The 21214-nt window shown below is 38.4% G+C and overlaps 1 protein-coding gene across 12 annotated transcripts in view; it reads left to right on the plus strand.

Moving 5' to 3' along the window:
• Nucleotides 1–21214, plus strand: part of LOC123856179 (zinc finger protein 582) — a 109022-nt gene that overhangs the window by 37103 nt on the left and 50705 nt on the right. For 2 of the 12 annotated variants that reach the window (XM_045892381.3, XM_045892382.3), the window contains one exon: nt 6075–8589. The exons of the other annotated variants lie outside the window; for them this stretch is intronic. In XM_045892381.3, the coding sequence (XP_045748337.2) occupies nt 6075–7654 (1580 nt within the window). In that variant the 3' untranslated portion in view covers nt 7655–8589. Of the gene's footprint in view, nt 1–6074; nt 8590–21214 lie in introns of those variants that run through there. 12 annotated transcript variants of the gene reach the window in all.

Here is a 21214-nt window from a genome sequence, read left to right on the forward strand (position 1 = left end):
TGAGTGGCTTTTTTGTTGTTGTTGTTGTTTGTTAAGTAGGGTCCACACCTAGCGTGGAACCCAGCATGGGGCTTGAACTTAATGACCCTGAGCTCGAGAGTCGGATTCTTAACCAATAGGCACCCCTGAGTTTTTTTAATTGTAAAAAAATCATAACATTGAATTTGTCATCTTAACCATTTTAAAGTGTAGAATTAAGTATATTCACATTGTTGTGCAACAGATATCCAGAACTTTTCCATCTTGTAATAACTTTTGAAACTATATTTACTCAACACTGATTCTCCCTCCACCCTTCCACCTAGCCCTTGGTGGCCACCTCTCTTTGTATTTCTCTGATTTTGAGCACCATGGATACTTATATGAATCAAATCATACAGTATTTGTCCTTTTTTCTTGCTGAGCATAATTTCCTTGAGCTTCATCCATGTTGTAACATGTGACAGGATCTTATTTTTTTTTTTTGAAGACTGCATAATATTTCATTGTATATGTCATATTTTCTTTATCCATTTATCAGTGGATATTTGGGGTGTTCTGCTTCTTGGCTACTTTGCATAATGCTGCAACGAACATAGGAGTACAGATATGTATTTAAGATCCTGATTTCAAATTTTGGGGTATGTACCCAGAGGCGGGATTGCTGGATCATATGATAGATCTATTTTTTATTATCTGGGGAATCTCCATACTGTTTTCCATAGTGGCTGCACCATTTGTCATTTCCACCAACAATGTGTAAATGTTTCAACTTCTTGTCAACACTTGTGATTTTTTGTTTTTTTGACAGTGGCCATCCTTATGGGTGTGAGATGATATTGTGGGTTTGATTTGCATTTCCCTAATGATTAGTGAGGTTGAGCATCTTTTCATGTGTTTATTGGCCATGTGTCTGTCTTCCTTGGAGAAGTGTCTGTCAAGTCCTTTGCCCATTTCTGAAAATAGGATTGTCATTTGTTGATGAGTTACAGTTCTTTTTTTTTTTTTTTTAAGATTTTATTTATTTGACACAGAGAGACACAGCGAGAGAGAAAACACAAGCAGGGGGAGTAGGAGAGGGAGAAGCAGGCTTCCCATGGAGCAGGGAGCCCGATGTGGGGCTTGATCCCAAGACTCTGGGATCATGCCCTGAGTGGAAGGCAGACACTTAATGACTGAGCCACCCAGGCCCCCTTACAGTTCTTCATATATTCTGTATATTAGTCCCTTATCTGATAGATGATTTGTAATTATTTTCTCTTATCCCATAGGTTGCCTTTTCACACTGTTGTTTTTATTTGTACACAGATGTAGTCCCATTTGTCTTTTGTTGTTGTTGCCTTTGCTTTTTGGTGTCATATCTGAGAAATTAGTGCCAAATCTAATCTCCTGAACCTTAACCCCAATGTTTTCTTCTAAGACTTCAGTAGTTTTAGGTCTTACATTTAGGTCTTTAATCTGTTTGAGTTAATTTTTGTGTGAGTTGTAAGGGTCCAAGATCATTCTTTTCCATGTAGATATCCAGTTTTCCCAACACTGATTGTGGAAGAGACTGTGCTTTCCTCATTGAGTAACCTTGGCTCCCTTGCTGAAAATCATTTGACTAGATATGCAAGAGTTTATTTCTTGGCTTTCTATTCTGTTCTATTGGTCTTTATCTTTTTTCCACTACCACACTGTCTTAATTACTGTTGCTTTGTAGCAACATCTGCGTATCAAAAGAAATAGTCAATAGTGACCAACTGACTGAGCCACCCAGGTGCCCCAGAGTTGTGTTTTATTTTCATTTAGCTCGAAATATTTAAAAATTTCTTTTGTGATTTCATGTGTTATTTAGAAATGTACTATTTAATCTCCAAGTAGTTAGGGATTTTCCAGTGATATTTCTGTTACTGATTTCTAGTTTAATTTCACTGTGGTCTGAGAGCATTGTGTCATTTCTGTTATTTGTTAAGGTATGTTTTAAGGTCCAGAATGTGGTCCATCTTGGTGAATTTTCTTTTCTTTTTTTTTTTTTTTAAGATTTTATTTTTACTTATTTGTCAGAGAGAGAGGCAGAACACAAGCAGGGGGAGAGGCAGGCAGAGCTCCCTGCCGAGCAAGGAGCCCGATGTGGGACTCGATCCCAGGACCCTGGGATCATGACCTGAGCCGAAGGCAGCGGCTTAACCGACTGAGCCACCCAGGCGCCCCCCATCTTGGTGAATTTTCTATGTGAGCTTGAGAATAATGTGACTTCTGCTGTTGTTGAATGAAGTAGTCTAGAGATGTCAGTTATATCCAGTTGAATGAAGGTATGGTTGAGTTCCACTGATTTTTCTTCTTTCTGGATCTTTTCATTTATGAGAGAGGGATGTTGAAGTGTCTTAACTATGATAGTGGATTCATATATTTCTCCTTGTGGTTTCATCAGTTTTTATCTCTTGTAATTTGATGCTTTGTTGTTCGGCATATACCCACTAAGAATTGTTATGTCTTCTGAAGAATTGATTCCTTTGTCATTATATAATGCCCCCCTTTATCCATGATAACTTTCAGTGCTTTTAAGTCAGCTCTGTCTAAAATTAATATAGCTGCTCCTCCTTTCTTTTTATTTGTGTTACTATGGTATATTTTTCTCCATTCATTTACTTTTAATCTGTGTCTTTATATCTAAAGTGAGTTTCTTAATAGGCAGCACACAGTTGGGCTGTGTTTTTTAATTCACTCTGAATTAGATTAAATTCAGTCTCTTTTTTTTTTTTTTTAAGATTTTATTTATTTATTTGAGAGAGAGAGACTGAGAGAGAGAGAGCATATGAGAGGGGGAGGGTCAGAGGGAGAAGCAGACTCCCCGCCGAGCAGGGAGCCCGATGCGGGACTCGATCCAGGGACTCCAGGATCATGACCTGAGCCGAAGGCAGTCGCTTAACCAACTGAGCCACCCAGGCGCCCTTTTTTTTTTTTTTTTTAAAGATTTTTTATTTATTTATTTAGACAGAATGAGATAGAGAGAGCATGAGAGGGAGGAGGGTCAGAGGGAGAAGCAGACTCCCTGCCGAGCAGGGAGCCCGATGTGGGACTCGATCCCGGGACTCCAGGATCATGACCTGAGCCGAAGGCAGTCGCTTAACCGACTGAGCCACCCAGGCGCCCTCAGTCTCTTTTAATTGGTTTAGACTGTTGACATTCAAAGTGATTATTGATATAGTTGGATTGATATCTACTACATATATAATAAATACTTCTATTTGTTGTCTTTATTCTTTGCTCCTGTTTTTGTCTTCCACTCTTTTTCTGCCTATTGTGGTTTTATTTTTTAATTTAATTTAATTTTTTAAAAAAATATTTATTTATTTGAGAGAGAGTGGAGGAGAGGGATAAGCAGACTCCACGCTGGCAGGGAGCCCGATGAGGGGCTTAATCCCAGGACCCTGGGATCATGACCTGACCCAAAGGCAGATGCTTAACTGACTGAGCCACCCAGGCACCCACCCCTTCCTATTGTGGTTTTAAATGAGCATTTCTATGATTCCATTTTCTGCCCTTCCTTAGCATATCAGATATACAGATATAGATATAGGTATCTATAATATATCTTTTTTTTTTTTTTAAGTGGTTGCCCTAGAATTTATACGTTTACAGCTAATCCAGGTCCACTTTCAGATAACACTATACCACTTCATGGGTAGTATGAGGACTTTATAATAATAAAATAATGGTAATTCCTTCCTCCTATCATCTGTATCATTGCTGTCATTCACTTCATTTATATATAAATATATGTAAGCAAGTACGTATATATAAGCAAATATGTATATATTTACATGTATACATAGGATAAATACATAAGCATACACAATTGAATACATTGTTTCTATTATTTTGAACAAACTATTATTGTTTCAGTCAATTAAGGATAAGAAAAATAAAGGGATTTTTTGTCTTCACTCATTCTTTCTTCATTGCTTTTCCCTTCTCTGTGTAGATCCAAGTTTCTGACTTGTATTATTTTTCTTCTAACAGACCTCTTTTAACATTCTTTTTTTTTTTTTTTTAAGATTTTATTTATTTATTTGACAGAGAGAGACACAGGGAGAGAGGGAACACAAGCAGGGGGAGTGGGAGGGAGAAGCAGGCTTCCCGCCGAGCAGGGAGCCCGATGCGGGGCTCGATCCCAGAACCCTGGGATCATGACCTGAGCCGAAGGCAGACGCTTAACGACTGAGCCACCCAGGCGCCCCTCTTTTAACATTCTTGCAAGGCAGTACTGCTGGCCACAAATTCCCTCAATATTTATTCATCTGAGAAAGTCTTTTTTCCTCTCACTTTTGAAGGCTATTTTGACAGAGTACAGAATTCTAGGTTGGTGGTTTCTTTCTGTCACCATTTTAAATATTTCACTCCACTTCTCTTGCTTGCATGGTCTCTAATAATTTGGATGCAATTCATTGTTCCTCTGTAGGTGAGGTCCTTTTTCCCCTATGCCGTCATTCAAGAATTTTTCTTTATCTTTAATTTTCTGCAATTTGAAAAAGACATGCCTAGGTATAGGTTTCTTAGCATTTTTCCTGCTTGGTGTTCTCTGAGCATCTTGAATCATGATTTGTTGTCTGACATTAATTTGGGAAATTCTCATTCATTATTGCTTCAAATGTTTCTTCTTTCATTTCTCTTTTTTTTATCCTGGCATTCTCATAACACATTTGTTACTTCTTCTGTAGTTGTCCCACAGTCTTTGGAGAGTCGAGGTTTGTTTTGTTTTGTTTTGTTTCCCAGTCTTTATTTACTTTGCTTTCTGGTTTTTAAGGATTCTGTTGATAAGTTAGCTCACAGAATCTTTCTTCAGCTATGTTGAATCTACTAATAAGCCCATTCAAGGCATTCTTTGTTATAGTGTTTTTTTGTTATAGTGTTTTTGATCTCTAATGTTTTGATTCTTTGCATTTCCATCTCTTTGCTTACATTGCCCATCTGTTCTAATATGCTGTATACTTTATCTCTTAGAGCCCTTAGCATATTAATCAGTTTTAAATTTCTGGTCTGATAATTCTAGCATCCCTGCCATATCTGAGTCTGGTTCTCATGCTTGCTCTGTCTCTTCAAATTGTGTGTTTTGCCTTTTGTATGCCTTGTAATTTTTTCTTCCAATTTTAGTATATGTGCTGCCGAAGCGAGCACTGCCTTGTAATTTTTTCTTAACGGCCAGAGGTGATGTACCAGGTAGAAAGAACTGTTGTAAACAGTTAGTGATGAGGTACGTTGGGATGGGACGCATTCTATGGTCCTAGGATTAGGCCTCAGTCTTTTAGGGTGCCTTTGCCTCTGGAGTGTGAACATCACAAGTTTCTCAGTCCATCCCCATCCCCCCTGCCCCCTAGGAGGGACAGGATGGCTAGAAGCAACCGGAGTTGGAGGCAGTGGTTTGTACTTAGCTTCTTACTTGTTTGGATGAAGTTGTGCTTTCCAAGCCTCTTACATGAGGAACTGGACACCAGAAGTCCAGTTGTTTTTTAAAGATTTGATTTTAAGAATACATTTTAAAAATTTATGACTTCACAAAAAATTTACTTTATTGAGTCCTAATTTACATATTGTAAAATTGTAAAATTCACCCATTTTAAGTGTATAATTCAGTGGTTTTTGATAAATTTAACAAGTTGTGTAGCCATCATCATAATCTAGTTTTAGAATATTTTTGTCACCCTAATAAAACTCTTCATGTCCATTTACAGTTAATCCCTATTCCCATCTCCAGCCCCAGGCAACTACTAATTTACTTTCTGTCTGTAGTTACCTTCTGTCATTTTTGACATTTCATATAATAAAAGTACATTCATCCAATGAAGACTCTATGGAGTTTAATGTAGCATATGGTATGAATTTATCCTACAAATAAAACTTTAATTTTATTCATTTCAAATTGCAAGATTTCCTGAATTCTAATTATTAAATATTTCTATAAAGCCCTTATTACGCTAAAATTATAATGAGACTAAGTCATCATTGTTACTATTTTGATAAGTATTATTATTATCATCATTGATAATGACTGCACAGAAGCTTCATTTTTCCAGCATAGGAAAACAAATATTGAATTTCTTGCTATCTTTCAGACTCAGGGTCTAAATCTGAGACCAGGAAGTTACCTCCAAATCTGTGCAACAAATCTGGGCAAAGCATCTATCAGAAACCAATTTCTGCATCACAGAAAGTTCCCACAGGAAAGAGAGGCAGCAAGAAGAGTTCAGTTCTAATAAAACCCAGGAAGGTGCATTCAGGGAAGAAATCTTTAAAATGTAATGACTGTGGGAAAACCTTTGGTCAAAGCTTATCTCTTAAACTTCATCAGAAATCTCATACTGGAGAGAAGCCTTATGAATGCAGTAATTGTAGAAAAGCTTTCAGACAGATCTCATCCCTCATTCTTCATCAGAAAATTCACAATGGAAGGAAAAGCTATAAATGTGATAAATGTGGAGAAAGCTTCATTCAAAGAACATCTCTTATTCTACATGGGAAAGTTCATAATGGAAAGGAAACCTTTGACTGTGGGAGGGCCTTGAGTCAGTGCCCACCTCCCAGTGTGGGCCAGAAAATTAGTTTTGTTGAGAACATCCACCAGTGTGGAAAGTGTGGGAAAGACTTCATTCGAATGTCATCCCTATTACTTCATAAGAAATTTCACAGTGGAAAGAAAATTCATAAATGCAATAAATGTGGGAGAGGCTTCAATAAGAAATCAGCCCTTGTTATACATAAAAGAAATCATACTGGAGAGAAAACCCATGAAAGTGAGAAGGTGTTAGGTCAGAGTCCACAGCAGAAAAGTCACCATTTAGAGAATCCTTATAAATGTAGAGCATGTGGAAAATCCTTTAATAGGATTTCATCCATTATGCTTCATCAGAGAATTCACACGTCAAAGAAAACCTACAAATGTGATAAATGTGAGAAGGTCTTCAGGCGGCTTTCAACCCTTATTCTACATCTAAGAATTCATAATGGAGAGAAACTGTACAGATGCAGTAAATGTGAGAAGGTCTGTAATCGGCATTCATCCCTTATTCAACATCAGAAAGTTCATACAAGGAAAAAGAAAATGTTTGAATGTAAGGAATGTGGAAAGATGTTTTCTGGAACTGCAAACCTTAAAATACATCAGAACATTCATTCTGAAGAGAAACCTTTCAGATGCAATAAATGTAGTAAAGTTTTTGGCCGTCAGTCATTTCTTATTGAACATCAGAGAATTCATACTGGAGAAAAACCCTATCAGTGTGAAGAATGTGGAAAAGCCTTCAGTCACCGAATATCTCTTACTCGACATAAGAGAATTCATACTGAAGATAGACCCTATGAATGTGATCAGTGTGGGAAGGCCTTCAGTCAGAGTGCACACCTTGCCCAACATGAAAGAATTCACACTGGAGAAAAACCATATACATGCAAAATATGTGGGAAGGCCTTTAGTCAACGCACATCCCTTATTCTACATGAAAGAAGTCATACTGGAGAGAAACCCTATGAATGTAATGAATGTGGGAAGGCATTTAGCAGTGGCTCGGATCTTATTCGGCATCAGAGAAGTCATTCTTCAGAGAAACCATATGAATGTAGTAAATGTGGGAAGGCATATAGTCGGAGTTCATCCCTGATTCGACATCAGAATACACATTCTGAAGAAAAAGCCTAAGTTTGTTTTAAATATGTGAAAGCATAGAGTGAGGCTTTCAAAGTAGGAGAGACCAAGGCATAGGAAAATGCATTTGTTTATAACATAAATTTTGTAAAAATGGGACCATTTGATGATGTGTCCCACTTGAAAGCCAAAGAGCAAAAGTCATTGATGACTTTGACCAGATGATTTGTCATCAGCTGAGGCCATGACCTTACCATAGGTCTTAATTTCAAAATAGCAAGCTCGGATGATTGGATCAGTCATTTTTAATGAATACTACTCCTCATGTGATAAAAATTACTGATATTTTATTTCCAGTGTAATTTAAAGCTATTTCATTAGTCACATACGACAAAGTAGAGCTACAAAGTCCATATTTCTGGATGGGGCTTTGAGCCTGATTTAAGGTCACATGAAGAATGAGTTTGAGTTTGTCTCTTAGGACTGGAACTGTCACATATAAGAGATTTCCTGGGCAAACCAGGGTGCTACTTCCAGCTGGCAGAAAATTGTGGGTGAGAAAAGAGAAGAGTCTTCAAGTGGATAAAGATAGCACTCATAATTGTGTGAATCAGTTGTCATTACCATATTGTCTCCATATGAAAATATATGATATTCATGGTGTGAAAAATCTAACAAGCCTGAGACAGGCTAATGGGAAAAAAGAAACCAGAGAAATGAGAACTTAAAAGCAGGGAGAAATTATTTGTTACTGTTTTATTGAAAATAAATTTGTCTATATTTATATAAATAAACATTGGTATTTTCATGTAAGAACCCTGGCGTGCAGTAAGTGATTGGTGGAAAAATGAGATGCCATTTCTTGAATATGTCCTCTCAAAATTCATATTTCGGACCCCTAACCTCTAATGTGATGGTATTTTGAAATGGGACCTTTGGGAGCTATTTAGGGGTAGATGAGGTTATGAGGGTGCATCATGATAGGATTAGTGTCTGAAAAAAAGAAAGGATGCCAGAGAGCTTGCTTTTTCTACTTTGTGAAGATACTGCAAGAAGATGGCTGTCTATAAGCCGGGAAGCTAGCCTTCACTACCACCCAACCATGTGACACCCTGATCTCGGACTGTTAGCCTCCAAAACTGAAAAGTAAGTTTCTTTTGTTTAAGTCACCTAGTCTGTGGTATTTTGTTATGGCAGCCCAAGCTGGCTAATACAGGGGGAAATACCCTGAATTTATGTACCAGGCTATTTTCCTATCAGCTAATCACCATATATAATAGCTTTTAGTCTCTGTTTCCAGCTTATGCAAAGTATGTGAGAAATAAAATCAGAGTTCTTTTTTGTTACTGGGCTATATACAGTTGCACTATTCTGCAAAAGCCATTTTTTAAAAACACCCATATCCTGTTAAGATAACTCTGAAACGCATGACCACATGGCTTTAGGTCACTCTGTGACCACAACTGGGAAAATAACATCCAGATTTGCGAAGGGTAAGCATGCATACAGGATAACAGAACAGCTAATTTTCATTTACACTTGTCATGGTAGTTCTGTAAAATCAGCATAAAATATTTCTGACACGTGGAGCAAATAGGTGAGCAAATAACACAGAAAAGGCTCATGGAGAGGCATGTCTATTCTCCCTCCCCTTCCATACCCTTCCCTTTGTTTAATTCTTCTGCCAATCTGCCATAGAGATTGTTTCTAAATCATTGGTCACAAACCATATACACGCACGCACACATGCACACTAATAAGACACTGTTCTTGCTTACAGACAGTTTTGGTTTTGGTGTTTTTTTTTTTTTAAGATTTTATTTATTTATTTGACAGAGACACAGTGAGAGAGGGAACACGAGCAGGGAGAGTGGGAGAGGGAGAAGTAGGCCTCCTGCTGAGCAGGGAGCCCGATGCGGGACTCGATTCCAAGACCCTGGGACTATGACCTGAGCTGAAAGCAGATGCTTAATGACTGAGCCACCCAGGCACCCCGGTTTAATTTAGGTTTTCTTTTTAAAGATTTTCTTTATTTTTTGACAGAGAGCACAAGTAGGCAGAGCAGGCAGAGGGAGAGGAAGAAGCAGGCTCTCCTGCTGAGCAGGGAGCCTGACTTGGGGCTCGATCCCAGGACTCTGGGCTCATGACCTGAGCCGAAGGCAGCCGCTTAACTGACTGAGGCACTCAGGCACTCCGCAGACACTTAGAGTTTACAAGGAAATACAGGATGTTAAAATGTGGAAACATCTAAGGTACACAGGTAATAGAAGAGGATGGTGAACTCCAAGGTGAATGGAGGACTTGGGGACAGGGATCACTTGGAGATAGTGACCATATTAAAGGAAGAATAGGACATTAAAGTTGGCTAGGCACACAAAAGTTGGAAGGCTACTGAGGGCAAAGAGAAAGTACAGATACACAGAATAGTGGCAGAGGGTTGTGGAGTATTAAGGGAATTGCAGATTTCAGTATTTAGTACAGTGACTGGCACACAGGAAGTAGTCAGCACTTATTTAATATTGGGTGAATAAATGAATTAATGAAAATGTTTTAGTATATCAGATGTTCTCTGAGGCATAATTGACAGGGAACACTTAAACCTGAAGGTGACCCAGACATTGAGATAAACCCTTGGGAAAACAGGCTCACATTTTAAGGAATCACTAGTAATGTTTGAAGACGGGTGCACTCTGGGTAACCACAGCAACAACCAAACTTAAATCTAGTCCAATTCCTGTCTGTATTAATGACATCCCCCCAACACACACACACACACACACACACACACACAAGGCTTAACAGAAGGAATGACACGGCCATTTCCAGGAAATGTTTACCTCTGTTTTTACTGTCCTACACAAGATTCTTAGCTGGGGTAGGCGGGGGGCAAAATTACAAGGCATACAAAAAAGCAAGAAAAATCTACACTTCCCACCCCTACCAAGTGACAGAAGAATCCAGAACTTACTCAGAAGTTACATAGCTGTTGGACAATTTATAATATGTTAAAGTTCTAATAAAAAAGTTGCACAACAGGCAAATTACATGGGTCATTTGAGCAGAGAGATGAATGATGGAAATGCTAGAAATCAACACAAACAGTGCCTTCAACAAGCTCATCAATAATACACAGTCAAGGGAATAAGTGACGTTGAAAGTAGGTCAGTAAAAATCACCCAAACCAAAACAAATTGGGGGGGGGGCAGGGCAAGGGGTACAGGGAGGTGACAAAAAAGAACATCTGAGAGCTGTAGGGAAAGGTCTACTGGTCCAACACATGCATAACTGGAATCCCAGAAGGAATAGACAAAATGGAGCAGAAGAAATATTTGAAGATATAATGGCTGAATGACACCAGAACATAGGTATATAAAGCTCAGAGAATACCAAGAAAGATTTTTTAATTACAAAGGAACAATGATAAGAATTACAGCAGACTTAGGGGGGGGAAATTACAGTAGACTTAGAAGTAATGCAAACTAGAGGACAATAATGACATTTGTAAAGTGCTATAAGGAAAAAGCTGTCTTTATTGAAACTTCATGGAAATACCTTTCAAAATTGATAGAGGAATGAAGACCTTCTCAAAAACAATACGTTGCCATAAGACCTCTCTATTTGAAATAAATGAAGTGCTTGAAGCAGAAGGAATGTGAAACCATAACAAATTCTTGGATATACACAAAGGAAAGAAGAGAAGTGGAATAAATGAAGGTAAAACACTTCATCTTTTCTTCACTTACGTAAATGTCTAAAAGATAATTTTAAAACAGTAACATGCTTTGTGTGTTTACCGCATGTAAAAGTAAAATGCATGACAAGTGCAAAGGATGGGAGACAAACTGGGAATATGTTGTGTAGGATCTTGCTGAGTGGCACAAGATGATGATATATTCTGGTTAATTAAAGATACATGTTAACTTTAGGTTAATCACAAACTTTTTAAGGAGGTTAAGTTAATAGAATAAAATGGAATAATTTAAAAATATTCAGTTAACCCAATAGAAGGCAGAAAAAGAACAAAAGCTGGAGAATAGAACAATTAGAAAATGATTAAGAGGATGGATTGATTTTAATCCAAATATATATATTTTTAAATTACATCAAATATAGATGTCTAGGGGTGCCTGGGTGGCTCAGTTTTTAAGTGTCTACCTTCGGCTCAGGTCATGAGCCCAGAGTCATGGGATTGAGCCCGGCATCAGGCTCCCTCCTCAGCGGGGAGTGTGCTTCTCCCTCTGCCTCTCCCCCTGCTTATGATCTCTCTCAAATAAATAAAATCTTAAAAGAAAATGCAGATGGTCTAAGCATACCAGTTAAGACAAGAGATTGTAAGACTGGAGAAACAGGACCCAAGTATATGCTAGCAGAAACACACTTTATATAGGCATAAATAATTAAAAAGTTAACTAGTGGGGAAAAGATAGATCATGCAAACACAAAAAGAAAGTTGGAATCACTATGTTAGTATCAGGTAAAGCTGATTTTAGAACAACAAATGTAATCAGGGATAAAGAGAAACCTTATATAACAAAGGAATCAATTTCCAGGTAAATAACAATCCTAAGTGTGTGGATATGTATCAAGTTACAGAGGTACAAATTACACAAGTGAAAAAACAGGGCAAATAGACCAATTCACTACTGGGGATTTCACCATTGTCTTTCAGCTATTAGTAGAAGAAGTAGACACAAAATCAGAATATAAGGCCTGAACAATACAACTGACCAAGTTAACTAGTTGACATTTATAAAACACCACAAAGCGGAATACATTCTTTTCGAGTATACATGAAGAAGTACACACGACTATAATATAAATTTTAAGTTTTGAACAGTTACATAAAGTACATTCCCTGTCTGTAGCAGAACTAAACTAGCAATAACAGTAAGATACCTGAAAATGTTTGGGAGACTTAAATTACAAATTCCATTTTTAAAATAACGGTTCAGATTATCTGTTCCTTCTTGAGAAAGCTTGGTAGTTTCTTTCAAGAAATTTTCTCATTTCACCTAAGTTGTCAAATTATTTCCATAAAGTTCACAACATTCTCTTAACCCATTTCATAACTAGAATTTGTGGTGACATCACCTTTGCCATTCCGGATATTGGTAACTTGTGTATTTTTTTTTTCAGCAGTCTGAATGAAGATACATTGGTTTTATTGACCTGCTTTTATTTTTCTGTTTCCTATCTCATTTATTTCTATTAGTAATTATTTCCATTCTTCTGCTAACTTTGTGTTTCATTGCTCTTCATTTTCTAATTAAGGTGGAAATTAAAGTCACTAGGAGCTTTCAAAATTTTGTAACTTAGTACTATTACATTTCCTTCTAAGAACTGTTAGTTGCATCCCACACATTTTGACATGCTCTATTCTAAGTTTTATTCAATTTAAAATACTTCCTATTTTCCCTTTGATTTCTCTCTTGACCCATGGGTTACCATTTCGGTCCAAACATTTGGAGATTTTCCAAGTATCTTTCATTTACTGGTTTCTAATTTAATCCCTTCTGGTTAGGAAACATTTTGTATGACTTGAATCCTTTTAAGTTTATTGAGATATGTTTTGAAGCCTGGAATATGGTCTATTTCAGTAACTATTCTGGGTGCATATGAAAATAATTTGTATACTATTCTTGGGTGGAGGGTTTTTAAAATGTCAGGTCAAGTTGGCTGATAGTGCAGTTCAGGTCTTCAATATCCTTTATGATTTTCTGTCTACTTGTTCTTATGACAGATGTGTGTCAGAATCTCTTATTATAATTTTGGATTTGTCCATTTCTCTTTGTAATTCTATCCATTGTTTCCCCAGGTAATTCAGGTGATTTCCTCACATGCATGCACTGATCAGTGTTTAAGTAAAAACTAGTATTTACCCAGATAAAAAATTCTGATGTCTAAAGGTTTTTTTCTCTAAGAGCTCTCAGGCACTTCATCCTGGGAACTCCAGCCACCTCAATGTCCCTAACTCCCAGATCCGTGTCCTCAACTCAGACGATAGCCTGGAAACTCTCTTTATGTAGTTATTTGGGTAAATCCTAGTACTCCTCTCATTTGTTTTCCATTTTTCAAGGATCTCAGTCTTGTTGCCTTATGTCCAGTGTCTTGAAACCAAGGTTTCATATATTTTGTCCAGTTTTTACTGTTTCAGATGGGAGGATAAACTATTCCCCCATAATTCTGTCTTCACCAGAAGTGCATATCTCAAATACACATTTAAGGAGAACAGGGATCACTATGGATGTAGAGTTTAAACAAAAAAGTGTTGCAATTTACATTCTTGTACATGTGCTTTTAAAAATCTTTACCAATATTTTTGGAGGAGAAGTTCCTGGATCAGAAAGATAGGCAAGGGGCACCTGGGTGGCTCAGTTGTTAAGCATCTGCCTTCGGCTCAGGTCATGATCCCAGGGTCCTGGGAGGCTCAGGTCATGATCAGGCTCAGGCATTGGGCTCCGTGCTTTTTTTAAAAAAAGGCAAATTCTAATAGGTCTTTAACTTGCCTTTTCTATTCAAACTACCATTTCTCTAGAATGAGGGATTCTTAGACAAATTTTATGCGCTTTACTCAGTGCTGCCTATATCTTGCTCACCAAGTTGGAATATATTAGTATAGTTTTTCAAAATTTCTTCTACCTACTTTTTTTCCCCATTATTGCTAGTCTTACCAAGGGCAGAAAGTACCAAAGATCCTGGCATATTCTTTAGTGTGGCCTTGTTTCTGTATTAAACTTTTAGTGTGTGATGTGAGGTCGTATCACTTTACTCTTTCATTGGTGCCGGCACTTTTTTGTTGTTCAGTTTTGATGGAAGGAAGTTCTGTTAAGTCTTAGTCTAACATTATTCTGTAGGTTCTCTTAAAGGCTAGACTTTTAAATTTTTGAATGAATAGAGCTCTTCTTGATCTAGTTACTTATCCAAGGGCAGTGCTCCAGACTGGCAGAAAATTTGTTTTAGCCCAGTGATTCTCAAACGTTACTGTGTATTCAGATCACCTGGGGATCTTATAGAGATGCAGATTCTGAATCAGTAGGTTTGGATTAGGGCCCAATATTCTGGAATTTTGACAAATGATCAAGTGATGCTGATACTGCCAGTCCATAGCCCACACGCTTGGAATATAAAGATTTAGCCTTTACCTCGCAGTCTTTTTTTTTTTTTGACAGAGACACAGCGAGAGAGGGAACACAGCAGGGGGAGTGGGAGAGGGAGAAGCAGGCTTCCCACAGAGCAGGGAGCCTGATGCGGGGCTCCATCCCAGGACCCTGGGATCATGACCCGAACTGAAGGCAGACACTTAACAACTGAGCCACCCAGGCACCCCTTTACCTTGCAGCCTTACATGTCATTAGCAGTTTTTCTCCTGTCATGTGATATTACCTTTTCTAAATCTAAGTGTTTCCTCCTTGGACCCTTCAGCTACTCACCCTGCCACTCTGCAACGGTAAATAATTTAGGGAGGCTTCTAAAGTCAGACTTTTTGATATAACACTGGTTCCAATCAAGGTGCTGTGGTGTGGTGTTTTTGTTTTTTTAAGATTTTATTTATTTGAGAGAGAGCATGGGGGCAGGGAGGAGGAGAGGGAGAGAGAATCTCAAGCCGACTTTATGCTGAGTGCAGAGCATAACTGACTCAACTGACTGAGCCACCCAGGCACCCCTCAAAGTGCCTTTTCTTTTGCCTTTCCAGATATGACAGTGCTTTGGAGGAATTTTATGCTCTTCAATACAGCATCAGTTTCCTCTCAGGATTCTTACCACATTTAGCAGCATTTCCTTATGGATTTTGAGGCTCAGAATGGTAGATACCTCTTTACTTCATCAAAGATGGCTCTCCTATGTTTTTCTTATTCTTGTTGCTTTAATTTGGTTTCAGAAAGGAGAAATGGATAGATACAACTTGGTTCCACCTCCCTATTTTATTTTTTTTTATTTATTTTTTAATTTTTTAGAGGGGGAGGGGCAGAGGGAGAGAGAATCCCAAGCAGGCTCCACGCCCAGTGGGAAACTCGACCCCACAACCCTGAGATCATGACGTGAGCCGATATCAAGAGTTGGACACTTAACTGACTGAGCCACCCAGGCACCCCTCCACCTCTTTAAATTCAGAAATTAGTAAATACATTTAGAGGCTCCTTCTTGAATTTGCCTCCTTATGGGTATGTCCCACTTACAGTGGAAAGGTGGGGTAAAAATGAAGTTTCTTCACTTGAAGGCAATCCTCTTTGTAGATCAGGTCTTCTGTCCTTTATATAAACAGCTTCACTTTCTGTTGGTTGTCTCTGACACCTTCTGTGAAGGAAGCCACCTTTGGAGGGTTTTAAAAGGAACTCCCCTGAAGTCTTCTGGCATGAATGGTCCAGGTGATGAGGCTTAACTGCTTGTCACCCAAGCCGTCGTCTCTTGCTGTTGAGGTTGCCTTGTCTAGCATGCATCCATTTTAGGATTACTGGCAAGATAGCTAAATTGAGTCCACTTCACCCATGGCAATTTAACTTACCCTTGCTACAGGGGCTGTGGCAGCACACCACCTAATCAAACACACTCTGCAGCAAAACATAGGAATAGTCACACATTTAGTGAATCGATAAATGCCCTCATGTCAGTTCAGGTCAAGTTTTTTCTTTATGGGAACTGAATCTCAACCTCCGTCGACGCTGCCCCCATTCCTTGGGAATTTTGTGAACTGTTCAATCCAGTGATACAAATCTGCTGCTGGAGGCATATGCACTTAACCCAGACTGGCCAGAGTATCCCATACCATGGACCCAGTGCTTGGTCCAGAGTATGCACATAGCATAAACTGGAGCAAATCCTATTTTTCCTCTCTGACATGGAGGCTAAGAGAAAGAAGATCACCTTCCTTTTGAGATTAAAAGCTCTAAGGACCTTTTAAGTCTAGTATCAGATGACATTTTTTTCACCAAGAAAGAATCTGCCAGAGTATGAAACAACTGAAAGCAGAGCAGTTAATCTCTGATGAGTCTGAGTACCTGCTTGAAGCTGTACCAAATAAACATTACACCTTTCAGTTACAGGTACTACTAATAAATACTTTCTCCTAAGCTGATTGGAATTAGGTTTTCATCAATCTTTTTTTTAGATTTTTTATGTATTTGAGAGAGAGAGCCTGAGCTGAGCAGGGGGGAGGGGCAGAAGGAGAAGCTGACTCCCAACTAAGTGGGGAGCCTGATGCAGGGCTTGATCCCAGGACTGAGATCATGACCTGAGCCAAAGTCAGACCCTTAACCCACTGAGCCACCCAGGCACCCCCTCGGTCAGAATCTTTATGGCAGTTGCTGTTTCTCCATTTATCAACTATAGACTCTTTAGTAATCTTTCTTAGGAAAGATAAGAATTTAACTCATCCCGCTAAGTAAATTATAAATTCAGTCTCCTGTTTATTAGCTAACCTTTATTTCTTATTCTATCAAATTTATACAGATCTCTTGACTCCCCTCTATCAGAATATTGCCCCTTATCCTTGTATTCATTCATTCTCTCATTATTGCTATCAACCTCCCACCATCCAATCTATCAGCTACATTTTGCCTTTTACATTATTAAATAGGCAATATATAGGCCTATATATACAGAGACAGTGACTTGTATATATGTGACATATATAAGTGACTTGTCTATATATTATAAAATTGGAAATAAAATAGCACTTGATCATTATCATTAGGTAAATATTCTCTGAAGAGTTGGAGCCAGGCAATATGTGATTACATTTCTTTCTCTATAGGTCCAATGTTAGGATCCCAGTCTGTGCTTAAAGGATTATCTTCCTAGTATCAGTCAAATGCAGTTTATCTTTTTTATATTCTATGAATCATACCACATTTCATCAGGGCTTGTTTTATATTCAGACCTGATAACTGGTATGGTTTCCCCTTTGTTTTTCCAGCCAATAATTGCCTTTCTTTCCATTTTCCTAAGGAGAACTCATCTTTACCATAGTGCTAAAATCCTCCGATTTCATACTTATTAACGTAACCTATTCCAGTCTTCCTGAAGACTTTCTTCACTGAATCCCTGAATTCTTAGCCTACCAGTAATTTGGTCTGATTGTTGTAGAGCAATGACAATGCTAGTCATCCTTAACACCACTTTCTCAGGTTAGATCCATTGTTTATTGAAGCCTTTCCTGCTGCCACCTTCCTTTTCCATCCAGATCTCACTAAAGTTGATCCTTTAATACCCTAATAAAGGGTAAATGAAAGTAAACTGAAGCAAACTGCATATACAGAATATCAGTGTTTGGCCTCATGCTTTATTGTTGTTTATGTATAGACTTTTAGATTCAAAGTAATTTTAGCTCATAACTTGGAAGGTGCTGTTCTGTTTTGTTATCTAATATTACTAATAGGAGGGAAGGCTAACACTATCTTGAATGTTCTTTTTAGGAAATATTCACATTTTTTTAAAGCTTTTTAGGATGGTTTCACTTTCAATATTCTGAAATTTCACAAGCATATTTCTGGATGTCTTTTTTTCTGTTGTAATTGTGGTTTTTGCCAGTTCAGCCTGCCCAGCACTCAGTGAGCTATTCCAAGCTGAATATTCATAACTTTCTTGAGTTTAGAAAGATTCTCATTTATTTGATATATCCCTTATATTTTCTTTGTAAACTTCTCTGAAACTCCTATTAATTAAACTTCTATGTCCTTTTTGTTTCTTATTTTCTTTTAATTTATGAATTTGGAAAGTTTTCTTAATTTTCTTTAAAACTTCTATTAAAGGGGGCGCTTGGGTGGCTCAGTTGGTTGGGCGTCTGCCTTTGGCTTGGGTCGTGATCCTGGGATCCTGGGATTGAGCCCCGCATTGGGCTCCTTGCTTGGCGGGGAGCCTGCTTCTCCCTCTGCCTCTGGCTCTGCCTGCTTGTGCTCTCTCACTCTGTCTGTATCTCTCTGTCAAATGAATAAATAAAATCTTTTTTTTTTAAAGATTTTATTTATTTATTTATTTATTTGAGAGAGAGAGAAAGAAACAGCATGAGAGGGGATAGGGTCAGAAGGAGAAGCAGGCTCCCCGCTGAGCTGGGAGCCTGATGTGGGACTTGATCCCAGGACTCCGGGATCATGACCTGAGCCGAAGGCAGTCGCTTAACCAACTGAGCCACCCAGGCGCCCCTGAATAAATAAAATCTTAAAAAAACAAAAAAACAAAAAAACTTCTATTAAGAGGCACCTGGTGGCTCAGTCATTAAGCATCTGCCTTTGGCTCAGGTTATGATCCCAGAGTCCTGGGATCCAGCCCCGCATTGGGCTCCCTGCTCAGCGGGAGGCCTGCTTCTCCCTCTCCCATTCCCCCTGCTTATGTACCCTCTTTTGCTGTCTCTCTCTCTGTCAAATAAATAAATAAAATCTTTTAAAAAAGATAAAACTTCTATTAAGTTTATTACAGCAATAACTTTTTCATTCTTAGGAGTTCTGACTTTTTTTTTCTAGAAAACATTTTCTGTACATATTTTTTTTTAATGATTTTTAAACATTTTAATTTCAGTATAGTTAACAGTGTTTAAATATTAGTTTCAGGTGTACAATACTATCTAATTTTTTTTTTTTTTAAGATTTTATTTCTTTGGGAGCATGAGCGGGGGAGGGGTAGAGAGAGAAGCAGACTCCCTGCTGAGCAGGGAGCCTAACCTGGGGCTTGATCTCAGAAGGATCATGACCTGAGCCGAAGGCAGACGTTTATCCGGCTGAACCATCCAGGTGCCCCTCTGTTTCTTTTTTGATAGCTTTCCATATTAACCTGTTCAAATCTGACATAAATTTTTAGTTTTTTTCTGTCATTATGTAACTTTCTCCACTTTAGGTTTAGTGCTGTCTCTTGGTCCTTATTATAATAGCTGATCGTTTTCTTCATATGTTACGGTCCTTAACTGTTCCAACATTTAAGAATGATATGGCTTGGGGGCGCCTGTGTGGCTCAGTTGGTTAAGCAACTGCCTTCGGCTCGGGTCATGATCCTGGAGTCCCGGGATCGAGTCCCGCATCGGGCTCCCTGATCAGCGGGGAGTCTGCTTCTCCCTCTGACCTTCCTCCTTCTCATGCTCTCTGTCTCTCATTCTCTCTCTCTCAAATAAATAAAATCTTAAAAAAAAAAAAAGAATGATATGGCTTGGGGCGTCTGGCTATATCAGTCAATAGAGCTCAGTCAGTAGAGTATGTGACTCTTGATCCTGGTGTTGTTTGAGCCCCACATTGGGTGTAGAAATTACTTTAAAAAAATGGGGGCGCCTGGGTGGCTCAGTCGTTAAGCGTCTGCCTTCGGCTTGGGCCATGATCCCAGGGTCCTGGTCCTTCCATGCTTAGCAGGAAGCCTCCTTCTCCCTTTCCCACTCCCCCTGCTTGTGTACCCTCTCTCGCTGTGTCTCTGTCAAATAAATAAAATCTTTAAAAAAAAGAAAAAAATGATATGGCTTGATTACCCCAGGTAGCTGTAGATCAGTTTCCCTGAATAGGAAGGGTTACTGAGATCTTTGTATGCATGGGAAGGACTAGCAAGTCAAAGAGAGATTCTCCAAATTGCTGAAAAGGTTTTGACTTAGCCACCAACTCTCATGCTAACTACCCAAGTTTCCATAAGTTAATTTTTTCATATTTTAAATTTCTTATATTATTACATTATTGCCTAGAACTTCAAATACTACAGATAACACTAGGTCTCCTCTTAACCAGAATATCCAATCCCAGTCTCCTCCCTAGAAGGAACACTTATCAGTTGGCATGTGTCTCTCCAGAACCTTTTTGAAACATTTGCATACTTATTTAAATGTATTAGAAACATGTTAAAAACATAATTCTGTGCAAGTCTACAAAATTTGCTGTTTCAATGTCCTTTAGTCAAATACATCGATGTCCGTATCACTGGTGCATTCTTTCAAACTGCTGCTAATGTTTCTAGTCATGCCCCATGGAACTTTAGGTTGTTTCCAGTGTTTCATGTACTAACCATACTGCCCTCCAAAGGGACTATAGTGAACATTTTAAAAACTTCACTGCCTCCAAAGTGGCAGTGAGGCCGCCGTTCTTATTGCTCCATGCCCCTGCCACTTTTTGGGAGTACATTATTTAAATTTGCATCTCAATACTAGTGAGGTTGAGCCACGACTATTTTCTGTATTTCTGCGATTTGCCTATTCTCATATTTTGTCCATTTTTATACCTCCTTAGTTGTCTTTTGCTTATTTATAGGTGTTCTTACATCTTTCCCTTTGTATTATATTACAAATATTTTCTTCCTTTCTGTTTTTCTAAATTTTAAGAACATTTTTTTTAGAAATGTATGTCCAACACCAATTAATAAATATATCCTACTATGTGTGCTTATAATATTTTACTTGTTTTACATTTAGGATCTTAATCAACTGGAACTCCCTTTTTGTGGATGGTGTGAAGTAAGGATCCTATTCAATTTACTTATAGAGTGTGGAGTGAGGAAGCTGTTGGCTTCCACAAAGAAAAGCATTTAACAGTCTGGTCACTGTTTCTTATTACCATCCCTCCCACCCCCAGCCTCTACACACAAACCAGCTTGAAGCCTAAACTCCTCTAGGGATGCTCTGTACACAGCATTTGGGCAGAGTGGCTCCTATTACTG

This window comes from Mirounga angustirostris, unplaced genomic scaffold (genome assembly GCF_029215605.1).
Source record: "Mirounga angustirostris isolate CCGP_5_RB_7025 unplaced genomic scaffold, mMirAng1.0.hap1 SCAF_16, whole genome shotgun sequence".
Taxonomy (NCBI): domain Eukaryota; kingdom Metazoa; phylum Chordata; class Mammalia; order Carnivora; family Phocidae; genus Mirounga; species Mirounga angustirostris.